This window comes from Acomys minous, assembly GCF_964271855.1.
Source record: "Acomys minous genome assembly, chromosome: 1".
Lineage (NCBI taxonomy): Eukaryota > Metazoa > Chordata > Mammalia > Rodentia > Muridae > Acomys > Acomys minous.
This window is the reverse complement of record NC_140483.1, coordinates 184,769,202-184,788,820: the sequence shown is the minus strand read 5'-3', so window position 1 is coordinate 184,788,820 and position 19,619 is coordinate 184,769,202. Positions and strand designations below refer to the sequence as shown.

The window sequence follows — 19,619 nt, the reverse complement described above, 5'->3', positions numbered from 1 at the left end:
ATACTCTGCCTCAGCCCAGGTCAGGCCACATGTGTCTCACACTCTGCCTCAGCCCAGGTCAGGTCACACGTGTCTCACACTCTGCCTCAGTCTAGGTCAGGCCACACATGTCTCATACTCTGCCTCAGCCCAGGTCAGGCCACATGTGTCTCACACTCTGCCTCAGCCCAGGTCAGGTCACATGTGTCTCACACTCTGCCTCAGCCCAGGTCAGGCCACATGTGTCTCACACTCTGCCTCAGCCCAGGTCAGGTCACACGTGTCTCACACTCTGCCACAGCCCAGGTCAGGCCACATGTGTCTCACACTCTGCCTCAGCCCAGGTCAGGCCACATGTGTCTCACACTCTGCCTCAGCCCAGGGCAGGCCACACGTGTCTCACACTCTGCCTCAGCCCAGGTCAGGCCACATGTGTCTCACACTCTGCCTCAGCCCAGGGCAGGTAACATGTGTCTCACACTCTGCCTTAGCCCAGGTCAGGTCACACGTGTCTCACACTCTGCCTCAGCCCAGGTCAGGCCACACGTGTCTCACACTCTGCCTCAGCCCAGGTCAGGTCACACGAGTCTCACACTCTGCCTCAGCCCAGGTCAGGCCACATGTGTCTCACACTCTGCCTCAGCCCAGGGCAGGTCACACATGTCTCACACTCTGCCTCAGCCCAGGTCAGGCCACATGTGTCTCACACTCTGCCTCAGCCCAGGTCAGGCCACACATGTCTCATACTCTGCCTCAGCCCAGGTCAGGCCACATGTGTCTCACACTCTGCCTCAGCCCAGGTCAGGTCACACGTGTCTCACACTCTGCCACAGCCCAGGTCAGGCCACATGTGTCTCACACTCTGCCTCAGCCCAGGTCAGGCCACACGTGTCTCACACTCTGCCTCAGCCCAGGTCAGGCCACATGTGTCTCACACTCTGCCTCAGCCCAGGGCAGGTAACATGTGTCTCACACTCTGCCTTAGCCCAGGTCAGGTCACACGTGTCTCACACTCTGCCTCAGCCCAGGTCAGGCCACACGTGTCTCACACTCTGCCTCAGCCCAGGTCAGGTCACACGAGTCTCACACTCTGCCTCAGCCCAGGTCAGGCCACATGTGTCTCACACTCTGCCTCAGCCCAGGGCAGGTCACACATGTCTCACACTCTGCCTCAGCCCAGGTCAGGCCACATGTGTCTCACACTCTGCCTCAGCCCAGGTCAGGCCACACATGTCTCATACTCTGCCTCAGCCCAGGTCAGGCCACACGTGTCTCACACTCTGCCTTAGCCCAGGTCAGGCCACATGTGTCTCACACTCTGCCTTAGCCCAGGTCAGGTCACACGTGTCTCACACTCTGCCTCAGCCCAGGGCAGGTCACACGTGTCTCACACTCTGCCTCAGCCCAGGGCAGGTCACACGTGTCTCACACTCTGCCTCAGCCCAGGTCAGGCCACATGTGTCTCACACTCTGCCTCAGCCCAGGTCAGGCCACATGTGTCTCACACTCTGCCTCAGCCCAGGTCAGGCCACATGTGTCTCACACTCTGCCTCAGCCCAGGTCAGGCCACATGTGTCTCACACTCTGCCTCAGCCCAGGTCAGGCCACATGTGTCTCACACTCTGCCTTAGCCCAGGTCAGGCCACATGTGTCTCACACTCTGCCTTAGCCCAGGTCAGGCCACATGTGTCTCAAACTCTGCCTCAGCCCAGGTCAGGCCACACATGTCTCATACTCTGCCTCAGCCCAGGTCAGGCCACACGTGTCTCATACTCTGCCTTAGCCCAGGTCAGGTCACAGGTGTCTCACACTCTGCCTTAGCCCAGGTCAGGTCACAGGTGTCTCAAACTCTGCCTTAGCCCAGGTCAGGTCACAGGTGTCTTACTCTCTTCCTCAGCCCAGGTCAGGCCACATGTGTCTCACACTCTGCCTCAGCCCAGGTCAGGTCACACGTGTCTCACACTCTGCCTTAGCCCAGGTCAGGTCACACGTGTCTCACACTCTGCCTCAGCCCAGGTCAGGCCACATGTGTCTCACACTCTGCCTCAGCCCAGGGCAGGTCACACGTGTCTCACACTCTGCCTCAGCCCAGGTCAGGCCACATGTGTCTCACACTCTGCCTCAGCCCAGGTCAGGCCACACGTGTCTCATACTCTGCCTTAGCCCAGGTCAGGTCACAGGTGTCTCACACTCTGCCTCAGCCCAGGGCAGGTCACACGTGTCTCACACTCTGCCTCAGCCCAGGTCAGGTCACACGTGTCTCACACTCTGCCTCAGCCCAGGGCAGGTCACACGTGTCTCACACTCTGCCTCAGCCCAGGTCAGGCCACATGTGTCTCACACTCTGCCTCAGCCCAGGGCAGGTCACACGTGTCTCACACTCTGCCTCAGCCCAGGTCAGGTCACACGTGTCTCACACTCTGCCTCAGCCCAGGTCAGGCCACATGTGTCTCACACTCTGCCTCAGCCCAGGTCAGGCCACATGTGTCTCACACTCTGCCTCAGCCCAGGTCAGGCCACATGTGTCTCACACTCTGCCTCAGCCCAGGGCAGGTCACACGTGTCTCACACTCTGCCTCAGCCCAGGTCAGGCCACATGTGTCTCACACTCTGCCTTAGCCCAGGTCAGGCCACATGTGTCTCACACTCTGCCTTAGCCCAGGTCAGGCCACATGTGTCTCACACTCTGCCTCAGCCCAGGTCAGGCCACACGTGTCTCATACTCTGCCTTAGCCCAGGTCAGGTCACACGTGTCTCACACTCTGCCTTAGCCCAGGTCAGGTCACAGGTGTCTCAAACTCTGCCTTAGCCCAGGTCAGGTCACAGGTGTCTTACTCTCTTCCTCAGCCCAGGTCAGGCCACATGTGTCTCACACTCTGCCTCAGCCCAGGTCAGGTCACACGTGTCTCACACTCTGCCTTAGCCCAGGTCAGGTCACACGTGTCTCACACTCTGCCTCAGCCCAGGTCAGGCCACATGTGTCTCACACTCTGCCTCAGCCCAGGGCAGGTCACACGTGTCTCACACTCTGCCTCAGCCCAGGTCAGGCCACATGTGTCTCACACTCTGCCTCAGCCCAGGTCAGGCCACACGTGTCTCACACTCTGCCTCAGCCCAGGTCAGGCCACATGTGTCTCACACTCTGCCTCAGCCCAGGTCAGGTCACACGTGTCTCACACTCTGCCTCAGCCCAGGTCAGGCCACATGTGTCTCACACTCTGCCTTAGCCCAGGTCAGGCCACAGGTGTCTTACTCTCTTCCTCAGCCCAGGTCAGGTCACACGTGTCTCACACTCTGCCTTAGCCCAGGTCAGGTCACACGTGTCTCACACTCTGCCTCAGCCCAGGTCAGGCCACATGTGTCTCACACTCTGCCTCAGCCCAGGTCAGGTCACACGTGTCTCACACTCTGCCTCAGCCCAGGTCAGGCCACATGTGTCTCACACTCTGCCTCAGCCCAGGTCAGGTCACACGTGTCTCACACTCTGCCTCAGCCCAGGTCAGGCCACATGTGTCTCACACTCTGCCTTAGCCAGGTCAGGCCACATGTGTCTCACACTCTGCCTTAGCCCAGGTCAGGTCACAGGTGTCTCAAACTCTGCCTTAGCCCAGGTCAGGTCACAGGTGTCTTACTCTCTTCCTCAGCCCAGGTCAGGCCACATGTGTCTCATACTCTGCCTTAGCCCAGGTCAGGTCACAGGTGTCTCAAACTCTGCCTTAGCCCAGGTCAGGTCACAGGTGTCTTACTCTCTTCCTCAGCCCAGGTCAGGCCACATGTGTCTCACACTCTGCCTCAGCCCAGGTCAGGTCACACGTGTCTCACACTCTGCCTTAGCCCAGGTCAGGTCACACGTGTCTCACACTCTGCCTTAGCCCAGGTCAGGTCACACGTGTCTCACACTCTGCCTCAGACCAGGTCAGGCCACATGTGTCTCACACTCTGCCTCAGCCCAGGGCAGGTCACACGTGTCTCACACTCTGCCTCAACCCAGGTCAGGCCACATGTGTCTCACACTCTGCCTCAGCCCAGGGCAGGTCACACGTGTCTCACACTCTGCCTCAGCCCAGGTCAGGCCACATGTGTCTCACACTCTGCCTTAGCCCAGGTCAGGCCACATGTGTCTCACACTCTGCCTCAGCCCAGGTCAGGCCACATGTGTCTCACACTCTGCCTCAGCCCAGGTCAGGCCACACATGTCTCATACTCTGCCTCAGCCCAGGTCAGGCCACATGTGTCTCATACTCTGCCTTAGCCCAGGTCAGGTCACAGGTGTCTTACTCTCTTCCTCAGCCCAGGTCAGGCCACATGTGTCTCACACTCTGCCTTAGCCCAGGTCAGGTCACAGGTGTCTTACTCTCTTCCTCAGCCCAGGTCAGGCCACATGTGTCTCACACTCTGCCTCAGCCCAGGGCAGGTCACTCATGCCTCACACTCTGCCTTCACTGGACTTTACGGTGCTTCAGTAGAGACTTTCCTTATTTGTCGACACTTATATCCTTGAACATCCTTTAGACAGATGCCCACTCAATTTATACTCACCTATATCAATGTTTTGGCCTTTGTTTTTGGTTTTTTTGTTTTGTTTGTTTGTTTGTTTGTTTGGGAGGTTTTGTTTCTGTTTTGTTGTTGTTTTTCAAGGCAAGTTTTCTCTGTGTAGCCTTGGCTGCCCTGGACACACTTTGTAGACCACACTGGCCTCAAACTCACAGTAATCCACCTGCCTCCAACTCCCAAGTGCTAGGATTAAAGGTGTGTGCCATCATGCCTGTCTAAGCATAAGTTCATCTTTAATTAAATTTGAATTTAGTCCACAAGAGGAAAAATATTTTCAGAAACATTTCCATAGACCAAGGTGCATCTCTCCATTCACAGTAGCACACAGACGTCTCAACATGTGTATGTTTACATACACCCGTGTCTGCCATGTATTGACACACACACACTCAACTATGACTATTGAAATGTTTTTCAGTTTGTGAAGAAGTATGGAAACATAATTAGCATGGATATTGGTAACATCCATTTAGTGATCATAACTGGACTGCCCTTAATCAAAGAAGTTTTCACTCACATGGAACAAAATTTTTTGAAACGCCCCATTCCGCCCATCAGAGAACGTGTCTTTAACAACAATGGTAAGTTTATTTCACAGCACTATTGACTTCAATTGATTATTTAAAAACAAAAAAGCAAACAAAAACTCCACATGAATTTGGATGGGAAATGGGACACATGTTTGGAAAGATTCCAGCAATAGCTGAAGGAAGAAAATGAAAAAGGGATATGACCAAGGTGCATTACACACCCATGGAATTTTCAAAAAAGGAAAAGGTGCCGATAATAAATAACAAGTTTCTAGTACAATATAAGGTGTGTGTATGGTATGTTAATGGTACTGTTCTGTCTGTAATCTTACATCATGTCTGCAAACCAAACCCTTCATGAAATGTTATCTTTAAAGTCATCTGGATGTCACATTTCCTAGACGAAAGCAACCGTCAGAGGACTGACAGTGTGTCCCTGCAGGAGGGACTTAGAGAAATGGTGTGTCCTGCAGACTCTCTCTAGAGGCACAGGTAGGAAGTAACAGCAGCATCTTCCACAGCCAGACCCGCTGTGAGCTCACTTCCTGTGCCCACTCCACCCGTTGGCCTGAGGAACGCACTGAGAGCCAGCTTCCTCACACTGCTGCTCTCTTGCTTATGCCATGTTAAACTGCATCCTTAAGGCCAGGGCACACAGGGATCTCTAGCCTTCCAGATAGTGTTAGAATAGACTAGCATGAGTGTGTAAGGCGATCATTGAATCAAGTTATGTGTGTGAAAGTTGAAAACAGATTTCAACTGATTTAACCTATAAAAGCCTCACTTTTAACCATTTCCTAATTACTCCATAATCAATCAACAACTAATTGTACATCACTGACTAGATCATCTGCTAGGAGAAGTCCAGTCATCAGCATAAGTAATCAATAGTGAGCCTCCTAGGTAAAAATCATTCTCGATGTGTGACACATAATTCATCTAACAAGGAAGTCTGAATCCATTAACTATACTGATTAAAATTCTATCATGCTACATTGGTAAGGCATTTATTAAAGACATTCAAGTTGGGTTAGGATTCAGGAAAAGCTGATGAGCCTGTAGCATTCACTGAACAGTATGAAAAACACTCTATAGGGGTAGAATATCCTTTAAGGGACAAGAAGGCAGGGGTCTTAACAAACTGCAAGGTCTCCAGTGTGGCACGTAGTGTCCAGGTGGTGTTTGGAAGTGGACACAGAACGGCCAAGATTGACACTAAAGAGTCCAGTTCTTTTTTTTTTCAATTCTGAACTTCATATGGAAAAACAAAAAACCCAGAATAGCTAAAACAATCTTGTACAATAAAAGATCCTCCGGAGGAATCTCCATACCTGACCTCAAGCTGTACTATAAAGCGACAGTAATTAAAACAGCATGGTACTGGCACAGCAACAGGCTGGTTGATCAGCGGAATTGAATCGAAGACCCAGATATGAATCCACACACATATGGTCATTTGATTTTTTACAAAGAAGCCAAATCTATTCAATGGAAAAAGGATAGCATCTTCAAGAAATGGTGCTCGTCTAACTAGATGTCTATGTGTAAAAAAATGCAACTGGACCCATACTTGTCACCTTGCACAAAGAGTCCAGTTCCTAATTTCCATCACAGCAGCGGGAGAAGCTCTCGAGTGTGGTTGGATAGAGAAGGAGACCCGACACTGCACATTTTGAGACTCAGCTGGGATGCCAACCTGAGAGCAGAGGATTGACAGCAAAGCTAGCATTTTAAGTTATAAAATAAGGAGTTGAACACTCAAGGTGACAAAAAAAATAGACTGGGGTGCTGACATTAAACCCTCCTGGACTTAAATCATTCAAGAGAGAAGTCATCATGGCACATGACTCAGATACCAGGAAAATAGGCCTCTTGGGGGACTATCAGAGGGACTATCAGAGGGACTACCAGAGGGGTGGCTGATGACAAGAGGAACAATGACAGGAGACAACATGATTGGCAGGTGTGTCAGGAATACACCAGTGGCTTCCGTCACGCATGTGCTGAGTGTAGATTCCTGTAACTGACCAAGTTTACAGTCACCTGCATGACTCAGGAGTGAGTGCCTTCTGGGGCAAAACTACAGTTCCTATCAGAAGAGGTTATTTACATTAAAGAGTTCATTATATACCCCAAAAGAAAATATAAAAGGGATATTTTAGACATAGTTTTAAAGAACTAGAATGTTTCAGGACTTAACAGAAAAAATTAAACAACAAAAGTTACAGGAAATCTCTGGCAGAGAACTAGGAGTTAAATCTATAACTGCCAGATCCAGAATGGAAAGGAGAGTTTCAGCAAATAAATGACTTGCTTGATAAAAGCACACATGAGGTGCAGGCCTGGAGCTGTGTTGAAAGAGTTGAGCATTGTTCTGAGAGGTAAGACAGGATAGGAGCCTGGCACTGTATGTGCCTTGAGACACAATGGGTGCCGAGCCCAGTAGCATTTACCTCCAATGGAGCCCCATGTGCATACGTACACATGTAACACATATTTGTATATTTGTATAAACGTATACATATGTGTGTGAGAAATACTCATATTTCTTAACTTCCTAAGTTATTGTCATTTTTTAAAGTATGTTTTTCCTAGAACCTCTCCTATAATTCCTTTTCTTTATTCCTTTGAAATGTGTGCTTTGTCTTATTCATGAGTGCCTGGCTGGTAGTGATTGTGACATAAATAGACTTATAAGTCTACTAATCAAAGTGGGGACTTTAGAATCAGAGAAGCTAGCGGTTGAACACCTGGGTGCCTATCTGCTTGGTTTTCAACAATTTATTATCATGCCTCAGGGTTCTGACCAACTGAAATGGACATTTCCTTTGACCAATTGAAATGGACATTTCCTTAGTTGGTAATGAACATACAGAGTTTCAAAGTTATACAATACATAAAAAGTATTTACTAAATTATGTGCTGTTGCAAGTCACCAGAACATGTTAGCCACTTGCACTGGGTTTGGCTCTGCATAGCTACCAATTCCCATGCTGAGCTTTCTTTTCACCTGTACACACAACTAGTACATTTTTCAGATACATGTAAGCCAGAATTACAGTGTCATAATGCTCAGTCTCTACTCTGCAGGACTGATCATGTCCAATGGACAGACATGGAAGGAGCAAAGAAGGTTCGCCCTGATGACGCTGAGGAACTTTGGGTTGGGGAAGAAGAGCTTGGAGCAGCGCATACAGGAGGAAGCCCACCACCTTGTGGAGGCCATCGCAGAGGAGGGAGGTGAGCATTTCACAGGGTGATGGAGGAGGCTCTGGCCCTTTCATTCATTGAACAGATTCTCATTAATTGTCTAGAGCTTATCCTTGGTCTGTAGTGTGCTGGACACGGAGGATTGAACAGTGATCATGACCCTGGCCCAGAAGTTCTACAAATAATGGGCCACTATACAGAGTGCTGAACTTAAAGTCTGCTTTAGCTCTGTGGCTTCCCAGATATTGACAAAGCCCTTGAATCATGAAAGCCTCCATGTAAGGGGCCATGGCCACAGCTTTCCATAGTATATTCCATTGTGAATATTTTATGTATTGTCACACAGACTAGACACTTCATGAAATAAAAAGAAAAGAAAAGAAAAGAAAGAAAAGGAAAAAGGAAAGGAAAGGAAGGAAGAGAAAGAGAGGGAGGGAGGGAGGGAGGAAAGAAAAAACCATAGTTTTTGAAAGACTCCCCCACCCTCTCTACCTCCAGGTCAGCCTTTCGACCCTCAATTCAATATCAACAGTGCAGTTTCAAATGTCATTTGCTCCCTCGCCTTTGGGGAGCGCTTTGCCTATGAGGACGGGCAGTTTCAGGAACTGCTGAGGTTATTAGATGAGGCCACATGTTTGGAGGCATCAATGATATGCCAGGTAAGCGCTCTGCCTTTGCGTATTTTGGAAAGAATAGTAGATTGGGATTTATTTAAAAACACATAGGTCTTTCCTTCTGTTTGGGGGACTTTTTGAAGCTAATATATAATATTTTAAAATCTGAATTTGACACAAACCTATTTATAATATAAGAACATAGGAAATATAAAATATTTCTAGCAGTTATATGAACTCTTTAACATTTACCTTAGTAAATATATATTTTTTTAAAAAACAACAATGTTTTTAGAAAAACAAATAACAACATTGTGAGTGACTAGGATTGTCTCCTTCTATGCCTCTCCTTTCTTCCCTGAGTCGCCTTCTGAGTGTATGTTCTAACTCATCAACTTGCTTTAAGATTATGAGATATGACAGATATTGATTTACATTCAGAATTTTAGATGCACCAAGATAGGAAAGATGTTTTCTTCAAGGCTGCCAAATACAAATAGCGAAAACACTAAGAATGTAACATTTATATAATTCCTGATTTTTGTCATGGTTCTTCTTGCTGTAGGTAGGTTATTGCATATGTGTGTAGTAATATAAATGTATATGTAAATATATTTTTTAAAAAACAGAAAAAAATTCCTCTTTCTACACAGTGCAGTGTCTAAATGAGATGCCACTTTCTCTATTGTTAGGTATTTGAGTTGAGGTTAGTGTTAAGGTAAGTTGGTTTAGGGTGTTAAGAATAATAGATCCATGAATATTCTGGTGCCAGTGTTCAAGTGAACACATCTGCTCAGTTGGATTGTTAGTGTGATTTTTTAAAAATTATTTATTATATTTTACAGTTAAACTATAGTTATTATCATTTCCTTCTTCCCTTTCTGTCTTCCAAACACTTACAAGTAAACCCCCTTGATCTCTTTCAAATCCACAGCCTCAACTAGTCATTAATTATTGTTTTCTTATGTATGTGGATAAACATATGTATCTCTAAATTCATAACACAACCTACTCATAATCTTTCTATAATGTTATTTTTGTGTATGTTTTCAAGGACAGTAATTTAGTGTTGGATAGCCAGTTGGTGACCTCTTCCCTGGGGAAGACTGTTTCTCTCATTCTCAGCATTCCTTAGCTGCCTGTAGTGCTTTTGGAAAGAATGCTCTTTAGCGAGCTCTCAAAAGCATTTGATGTACAGTGTAATTTAACTTTCTTTTCTTTTGATTTTCATTGTGGAGGAGCTATCGAGACATGAGAGCAGCTTACTAAAATCATCCTTATTTATTACTTCAGGAATTCTGTGACATTTTCTGTCCATTGTTGTTTATTCTGTAAAATTGGCAGTCCTGAATTTGATTTAAGTCATATTTAATTACAACTATCCTTGTTGATTTATTGTTCTCTTTATCAACTTACAATATCATCTTAAAGGTCACTTTCGACTAAGTTGAATTTGAAATCTACTTTCTAACATACCAGAATAGTTGTACCTGTGTGTTTTAAATTTTCTTTTGCTTGGTGGATTATGTATTTTCTCTCTCATAGCTCTCAGTGTGTGGGTGCCCATGTCAGTAAGGTGAATCCCTTAGAAAATGTTTGCTGTTAGCCTAGGTTTCTTCAACTACTTCATCCACAGTTTTCTGCTTTGTTGTTGTGTTGGAGCCATTGCCATTAAAGATCACTGTTGGACAATCTTCACTAATCCTTATAATTTTGAAATGTTTTTCTAGTTGCTTGAATTACTATCTATTCTCCATTTTCCTCTCTATTACTATTACAGCTTTGCTGGTCAGTTTTGCTAACCACAACAGATTCCTTCATAGTGCTCACGAGTTCAGGCACTTTTATGAAACTTACTCTTTCCTGTGTCTCCCGATTGACGACGGTTTTGTTCCTCTGTATAACGTTGCTTTAGCGCCTTCTGCATTACTGCCTGGGTGAAGCTTGATTACCTTACTTTCTGCATTTCTTGAGAGCTGTTGTATTTTTCCATCAATTAAAAAATTTAAGATTCATTCATTGTATTTTATGTGTACGGGAGGTGTGCCTATGTGTAAGTTTGTACCCCACATGGATGCAATGTCCTTGGATGCCAAAACCTGGGCCTTGGATCCGCTGAAACTGAAGATGGTTGTGAGCCACAATGTTTGTACTGGGAATCAAACCCAGGTCCTTTCAAACAGCAATCTGTGCTCTTATCTGCTGAGCCATCTCCTTAGTCCACTACCACCAATAGTAAATGATGAATTTTCTGGCTGTAGCAATGCACACACACACACACAAACACAAACACACACATACACACACACACACACACACACACATATCTGTATGTATTATATTTTTTTTCTTAATTTTATCCCAAACTTTTTAGACATTATAGTTATGCTCAGTATTTTTTCTTACTGATATTTGAATGCAATGTTTCCTAACATTGTTGTCCATTCCTTATAGTCTTCTGTTTAATTTGCTCTATCGGTGATGTTTTCCATAGAATGTTTTTATTTGATTCATCAAACTGCTCATATTTTAACATCTGCATTTGTTTTTTGTTTTCTTGGGAATCTGTTTCTCTGCTGCAGGTGTCTTCCATGTTAGTAGTCTTTTTAACCGTGTTACTGATTTTCTCATTGATTTTGATGACTTTTTCATTTACCTTAATGACTTTCTTGCCTCATTCTGTATTTAAAGCATTGGCCTGTTTGTATGCCTTTTCGGTCCCTAATCATTTCTATAAGAAAACTCTTAAGCTCTTCATATAGCACTTAACTTGTTTTTACTATGTTTGAGTTCATTTGTTCAGAATTAATGATTTTTAGTCGCTTTCTTCCGGTGGTATTTTCATATTTCTGTGCTTATTTATGGCAATTTATATCCTTTCTGCAGTGTGTGGAGGTAACAGTTGTGGATGGTTTAGATTTGCCATACATTGCATATACAATGGTTCCAGAGAGAATGAATCTAAAACACACTTACTGGCCTTTTAAAAGTTCATTTTCTCTTTAATACCTTCTGTTTCTATGCACTGACTTCTCTATGATGCATGCAAATATGGATTTATTCTCATTCGTGCTACCCCAAAATCACTTTCTCCTCAAGTTCAGGAATGCTCTTAGCTAAAAACTTGGAAATTGGTTCACATGACTTGTAGATATAAAAAGGACCATAAAGGATGAGACTGGTTGTTCGTGTTATCTACACTACTTTGTGTACTTGTTTTAACTCTCACTCATGGTAGTTGCAAGTCCAGCAGCTCCGTTGCTTTCTTCCCAGTAAGCAGAGCCTGAGAGGCCAGCGGAGTTCAGTGAGTGCACAGCCGACTGCTAGGTGTGTGTGTGTCAGGGGGAAATTTGTTAGAGGGAACAAACAGGTGGCAGAGAGTGATAATGAACATCTTGGCATGACAAATCATATCAGGCACTTTATTCACCATTAATTTAATTTAAGATTGCCACCTTAACATACAGAAATCAAATCATGTTGGGAACACGAGCATACACAGTTACTTGCACAAAACATATCAGCGATAATTTCCCTGAGATAAAATAAATTCTTACAAAGAATTAGGAAGAAGGGGGGCGGGGAAATGCCTATCTCTTTGACTGCAGTCAAATAGAAATTTTCCCAGAATTTGCTTTTGGATATTACTTTCATGAAGAGAAGGATGGGGACCATGCTCATTTCAGAGTCACTATCTTTCCACAGTGACTACCAACTGCATAGACCTGAATCAGAAATGCTTTCGGTGTGATCATTGAGGCTGAGAGGGTTGAGCTACAGAGAGGAACAGAGATAATGATGATGGTTTGGAGGATTTTACCTATGTAGGGCTTTACAGTTGCAAAGCACAGTGTTTAACATTGAGTGTAGTCGATGGATTCCAAGGACTGTAAGTCAAGAAGTGAAGCCACGGGATCACATTGGTAAATGCTTTAGAAACTATTTACAAAAAGAGCTGAGAAGGCATTAACAGTGGAATCATAAAAATGATTGACTAGCATACCATCATTCAGATGGAGAGATGATGTAGACCATGGAGGGAGGAGCTGGGATCATTAAGAGTGGCCTGCTGTTTCATATGTTTTGCACAGCACAGTGGAAACACCTGTACTGAAGTGGTGAGAAGGAAACAAGAAACCAAGATGGTCCCTAAGCGCCACTACAGGAAACAATGGGAAGGACAACATTGTTTTAGGTCAGAAAGTTACTCCACGGCTTCTCCAATATTTCCTTATTTTTCTTTATCAGCTCTACAATGTCTTTCCATCCATACTCAAATATCTTCCTGGACCACATCAAAGAGTTTTCAGAAACTGGGGAAAACTGAAATTGTTTGTTTCCCATATGATGGACAGTCACAGGAAAGATTGGAACCCTGTTGAGCCAAGAGACTTCATTGATGCTTTCCTTACAGAAATGACAAAGGTGAGGAAGATGCTGCCTGGGCCTTTTTAGAAAGGTAGTTGTGTAGAAATTCCCAATTGATCTTGCATCCTGCTGCCATGTATTTACGGGTGTAGCTCTGCACTGCTCCACTGTTCAATGAATCCCATGCTTGTTGGCCAGCTGAGCTCCTTCTGAGGATCACCATGATGCTCCAAGTTCTCAGAGGATGCTAATATCCTCTGCTATGGCTCTTTCCTTCCTTTTCACTGCCAGGCGTGTAGCATCTTTCTTCTCTCATCATCTGCTTCCATATTTACATCTCTTTTCTTTGGTTCTCATGCTCTGGCGAACCCCCCCTCTAATAAGGATAATTCATGTTAATATTCCTCTATCAAATTAATCATACTTGCAAAGTCAATTTTAGCTTATCAGTGATATGCACAGTTTATAAAATAAAGATATGGACATCTTTGTAGATCACTGACAAACACACTATAAGTTAGGAGTGTTATTTTAGAAATATATAAAGCAGTATGCTGGGAGTATCATTAGAAGGAAAGGGTTCACTGATATTTTACATGAGGTCCTAAAAATGGTATTTTAATTCATTCCAGATGTAGTCAAGTTGACAACAAAAAATAAACATCACAAATATTCTTCTTATGTTAAACAACTGAAGCAGAGATATGTAAACTGGGCATGCTGGGCTGTGTCATGACTGAAAGACGTAATTGATGCATGAAAGTATGGCCTCCTTTGTATCCAATTTTAGTAAAATTTCCCACATTACTAAAAGCTTTTACAAAGCTACAGTCATAAGCAAGTGATTGTTTTGATTTTTATCCACTCAAATGCTTTTGATCAACCTATCATTTGTTTTCTTATTCTTGATATAATCAGAAAATTTCCAACTAAAAAAATTAATAATACACACTGTCTTTTCTAGTACCCAGACAAGACTACAAGTTTCAATGAAGAAAACCTCATCTGCAGCACTCTGGACCTCTTCTTTGCTGGCACAGAGACAACATCTCACACACTGCGCTGGGCTCTGCTCTACATGGCCCTCTACCCAGAAGTCCAAGGTGAGCATGTGCAGACTGCACCTGGACACGGCAAAATGGTGCTTCTGAAAGGTGTGGTTTACATGGGCCAGAAGCTAGAAAAGTGGCATTGAAAAAGACATGGAACAGCTGTAAGACAGGGTGTTTCGGGTAAAGGGCACAGCCTTCACATGCCCTGTCAGGACAGTGATGAGCAGTGGGTACAGACTTTGTAGTCTAGGCTTTGAAGGCTCTTTAACTCTAGAGGAAAACAGAGAAATCAGCTGTCATTGTGGGCTGCCGCAAAGAATGGCACTGTCTCATGAGAAGCCACTAAGTCTGTCCTACCTTCCCAGCACTGCCTTCTCATTTTCTCACAGAGAATATCAAGACACGTCAGTCTGACACATGGCATCCTGTTGATGTTACCTCTGCTGCCCACACACTCGTCATGGTGTCTCCGTGTTACGTTGTCTCCACTGGCATTAGCCTGCTCTTGCCTCAGAGCACAGTGTTAGGCTTAACAGCTACCAAGGATGTGCGCTTTCAGATGAATTTTATCAGAGGCTACCCGTAACTGTTTGAAATTCTCCTAAGAAATTACTGCATGGAGGCCTGCCCCCATGCTCCTCCTGGAGAGTCGCCACAGTGTGCCTCACTACAGAGCTCTTTGCGAACTGTTCGTGTCTCCGCAGCGACTTTCAGTCCTTCAGAAATAGTGGCTCATCCCATCATTTTTATTCCTCCAGATTATAGAAATGTTTATCAGATGGGAGATAAGAATATTTTTTATGTCATGAAATGGTTTTATTTTTTTTAATTTTCATTAGAGTTTGTGAGCAAAACATAAAGTCACTGTGGCACATTCAAGCCAACTATTTTTGGCCTAAGATTAAAAATAAGAATAGTGATCACAATCTCTCCCAAGTAGTAACGTTAAATTGGTCATTTCTTAGGCTCCATTCACTTTTAGAGACAGGTCTTTCACTGGTCTGGAACTAACCAAGTAGACTAGCCTCTCTTGTCAGCCAGCCATGGAAATCTGCCTGTCTCTGCCTCCCTAGTATATTAGAAGTACATTTTTACCATACCTGAATTTTTTTCACATGAATTGTAGGAATAATTTCAGATCCTCATGTTTCATAGCTATCATGTTATTTACTGAGCTTTCTTTCATGCCCAAACTTTTTTATTTGCTGAATACATTTTTGTTGTGATATAATTCTATAACCAAAACTAATTTGTATACTGGAGAGTTTATTTGAACTGACAGAATCTATAACTATTCAGGAAGTATGGCATGAGCAGGAAGCTGAGACATCACATCTCAACTGCAAACACAAAACAAAGAGAAAACTGGAAATAAGACATCAATAGAAACGCTCACACCCATACCCGGTGGCATGCTTCTTCTTTCAAGATGCTACTTCCTAAAGGTTTCAGGGATTCCCAAACAGCACCACCTCCCAGGTCAAAGTGGTTAAATAGTAGAGCCTATGCTTGTTACATTTCTCATCTAATCCTTTTCATTTGTGCCATTGATCATCGTATGTCATGATCCATACATGTTTTTGGTCTAACTTTAAAAGATCCCATAGTCTTTTACAATCTCAATACTGTTCAAAAGTCCAAAGTCTCCTCTGAGCCTCAAGACAATTTTTTAACTGTAACTCATTGTAAATCCAAAAGACAGATTTATATAGTTCCAGTGTACACTGTCAGAGAATGTTCTGAGCCTGGAAGAATGTAATTAGCTTCAGTAGCAACAACAGTTTCTAACAGTTTGCAGTTCCATCCGCTCTGATACATCTCCTTAGGAAATCAGTCTTTAAATATTCAGTACTTTGAAACTTTGTGTCCTCCCTATGAAGTCATTTTGGGAAACTATAGATGGAGTGGTATTAGGAAGTTCTTAGTCTTGTGAACTGCATTAGTGCCTCCAAATGGATACCCGACAGGCCAGTGAGATGGTTCATGCACAGGCTGCAAGCCTGACCACCTGAGTTACCCAGAAACCAGACTGCACAAGAAGAGAATTGACAAGTTGACCTATGCACTTCACTGTTTCACTTTGGAACATGTGCAAGTGCACACGAATAGAAAAATAGAAAACCTTTTAAATGTTTCTTTTTAAAAAAAAAAATTACAGGAACCAAAGAGATTCCCTTTTCTTTAGGATACTAGGTCACACAGAAGGTTAATCCTTATCAGATAAGATATCTCCTAATGTCTTGATTGTAGACATCTCAGACTCTCAAACTCTGAATACTAAGCTTTTACTTTTTCTAAACCATTGGATTAAGGGAACTATTTGAGAAGCCCGAGTGGGTACTGCTATAAGCTCAGCCTTGCTGATCACAGCTGTTCAGGTCCTAGTAGGTAGAAAGCTGTGGTTGTATCGTAAGCACAAGGAAAATTACAGAGATGACATCTTTCAAATCAGTTCTTTGAGGAGATGAGGACCACGGTGTCCTTTGTAAACAGAACCCTGGGTGAAATGTAAAAAGATAAAGTCTTGGAGACAACTTCTCTGTCTGCAGAAGAAATTGCTAAACTCTGAAGCTAACAGACTTCCCTGTTTTGCTGCAGAAAAAGTGCAGGCTGAGATTGATAGAGTGATTGGCCAGAAGAGACAGCCAAGCACAGACGACCGCGAGTCCATGCCCTACTCCAATGCTGTCATCCACGAGGTGCAGAGGATGGGCAACATTGTCCCCTTGAATGTTCCCAGGGAAGTGACAACTGATATCACATTGGCTGGGTTCCACCTGCCGAAGGTAACTTTGCAATCTCAGCTTCCGACCTTCAGTCCATCCTTGGCATTATCTAAAGAACCCAAACATAAAAATAATATATACATATGTGTGTGTGAGAGAGGGGAGAGAGAGAGAGAGAGAGAGAGAGAGAGAGAGAGAGAGAGAGAGAAGAAATCATTTAATCATTTAAACTGGAAGAGAGATATTATTTATAACAAAATGTGAGCATTCTTCCAATGTGTGTAAGTGACATTTATGTGTACTGTGGGGTGCAGAGAAAGGAAGATTCCTTTGTTGAATTTGCTCAGTCAAAGTTATATTTATTTTCTAAAGAACATCCTCGCCTAGCCTGTGCTAACGTGCTCTCACAAGAGTCAGCATTTCTTGGGTACATGTGTGCTCTAAGGAGGATTTCCAGCTTCTGCTTACTCTCCCATAGCTGAGAACTTTCTATCCCATGAAGAAAACCAGTCTGAAGTGAATTATTAATTATAAGGAAAGGAGAGAAAAAAGCAGATAGTTGCTGAGCAAACATGAGCTGAGGATGCTTATTCATTACAAAATGTCTTAGTCCCCTTTTCTTAAGTATTGGTCCCACCTTATACATTAGAAAGTTGAAACTCAGTAAAGTAACCTTACATAAGGTCTCTCTGCTATAACATACAATTTCCTAAGGCTTGGGACCTGGAACAAAACCTGCTCTGATTGTTTGTATTTCCAAATACTTACTATGTTAGATAGTGAAAGATCTCCTTTGTACTTTTCTTTATAGACTCCTCTCACAGCCGCTCTGTTCACAGATCATATGCAGCTCTCAGCTTAGAATCTGCTCATGGTTTCTGCAGAGAGCTCTCCAGACCGGGTCACACCCTTTCTGGTCAAAGCTCAATTATCATCCTTTCCATTCTTTCTATATACTGTATATTGAACAAAATCAGACATATTTTACATTTTTTACTAAATATGTTTTATTTCTTACATATACTTTTATATTACCACACATATATACTAAATTACCTATAGGAAGAAGAACCATGACACAATCAGGAATTATATTAATATTACATTCTTAGTGTTTTGGCTATTTGGATTTGGCAGCCTTGAAGAAAACATCTTTCCTATCTTGGTGCATCTGAAATTCTGGATGTAAATCAGTATCTATCGTATCTCATCATTATCAATTTAAAACACCTATCTAGACCTAAAAACATCTTAACCCCTAAACAACTAAACTTAATTATAAAACTAAACTATCTGGTCTAGAACCCCATCCAATACTTGAGAAGGGATAAAATTGATAAACTGAGTATACAGGGAGTGCATGTTAGCAGCTTTCCAAATGAGATGATAGAGTTTGCTACCTGAATAGTCACCCACAACTCTCTACAAGATTGGAGCATCTTCTTCAGCCTTCTGGCCCAATATATTTGACAGACATATTTGAGAGACAGGAACTATTGAGGAGTCATGGCAGAGTTTGGACGTCAACTTTACCTGCATCCAAGCTTCTCCTTTTTTTAGGCAGAATTCTGTCTTTGGTAGAGGCAAGGACATCTTGACCAGTGGCTTCTTTTCCACATTTAAAGCCATCTTCATAAGGAGGTTCTTTGATGCTCATCATCCTCTTTGAGGTAGGCTGGGTCTTGCCAGGAATTAACCTGTCTCATTGTCAGTGAATCTTTAAAATAATAATTTAAAAAAGACTTTAAATGCCATATTCTTAATATCTCTGAAGTTTTTGAAGACCTTATCTAACTATTTTACCTTATCTTTCTTAGAATCATATCTATCTGTTACACCTAAGATGTAAGATGTATATTCTTGTGATAAAAACAGACTAGTAATTGACATGACCATGATGTCATCAACTAACAATTAATTTGTATAACTTATTTATCCTAAACAGCCTGCAATAACACTTTCAAAGTACTAGAAGTAAACCTTGTATTTTAATTGAGTTATATGGGTACAATATCTCATATTAGGGTAAATATATATAGTGTGTGTGAAGAATAATCTTACATTTGAATTAAATCACTGTATGTAAAACTAAACTTATTTTGCATCTATATACAAAAGTCTATACCAGTGAATTAAAAATAACCTTGTGAGTGACAATTGAGGCACTGAGGAGTAGATTCCCTAATCTACTTTTTGTTCTATCTCTCCTATATATTTCTATATTCCTCCTTCTTTATTTTCAACCCCTATCTCTAAACCTAAGAATGTGAGATAAGGGAAAAGAGAAACATCACTGAATCCAACCTTGTTTTCACTCTAAATAAGATCAATAATAACTTGTAACCAAGTCCCATTGACAATAACCATGTATATTCCAAGAAAGCAGCCAAAGCCCTTCCTGGCCCCCTTATAGGAAATAGGGAGTCTTTCTCTTAAATTTTTTTCTGGCTGATTTGTGATAAATAATACCTTTGTAGAGACCAAAATAAAATTGGGGAAAAGTTTAAACAAGTTAGGAGTAGCATTTATGGTCCAGTTTCCAAGTGTTGAGAAATTCCAGGGTTAATTAGAGTCCTGTGTGGGACA

The 19,619-nt window shown here is 43.2% G+C and overlaps 1 protein-coding gene across 8 annotated transcripts in view; it reads left to right on the top strand.

The window, feature by feature from the left end:
- Window positions 1–19,619, top strand: part of LOC311600959 (cytochrome P450 2J4-like) — a 57,232-nt gene that overhangs the window by 8,425 nt on the left and 29,188 nt on the right. For all 8 annotated transcript variants that reach the window (XR_014780419.1, XM_084788175.1, XM_084788173.1 and 5 more), the window contains exons 2-7: window positions 4,952–5,114; window positions 8,154–8,303; window positions 8,772–8,932; window positions 13,136–13,312; window positions 14,220–14,358; window positions 16,906–17,093. Coding sequence is in view for 7 of the 8 variants with exons in the window: in XM_084788175.1 (XP_084644301.1) it covers window positions 4,952–5,114; window positions 8,154–8,303; window positions 8,772–8,932; window positions 13,136–13,312; window positions 14,220–14,358; window positions 16,906–17,093 (978 nt within the window). In the remaining variant the exon portion in view is untranslated. The remainder of the gene's footprint in view (window positions 1–4,951; window positions 5,115–8,153; window positions 8,304–8,771; window positions 8,933–13,135; window positions 13,313–14,219; window positions 14,359–16,905; window positions 17,094–19,619) is intronic.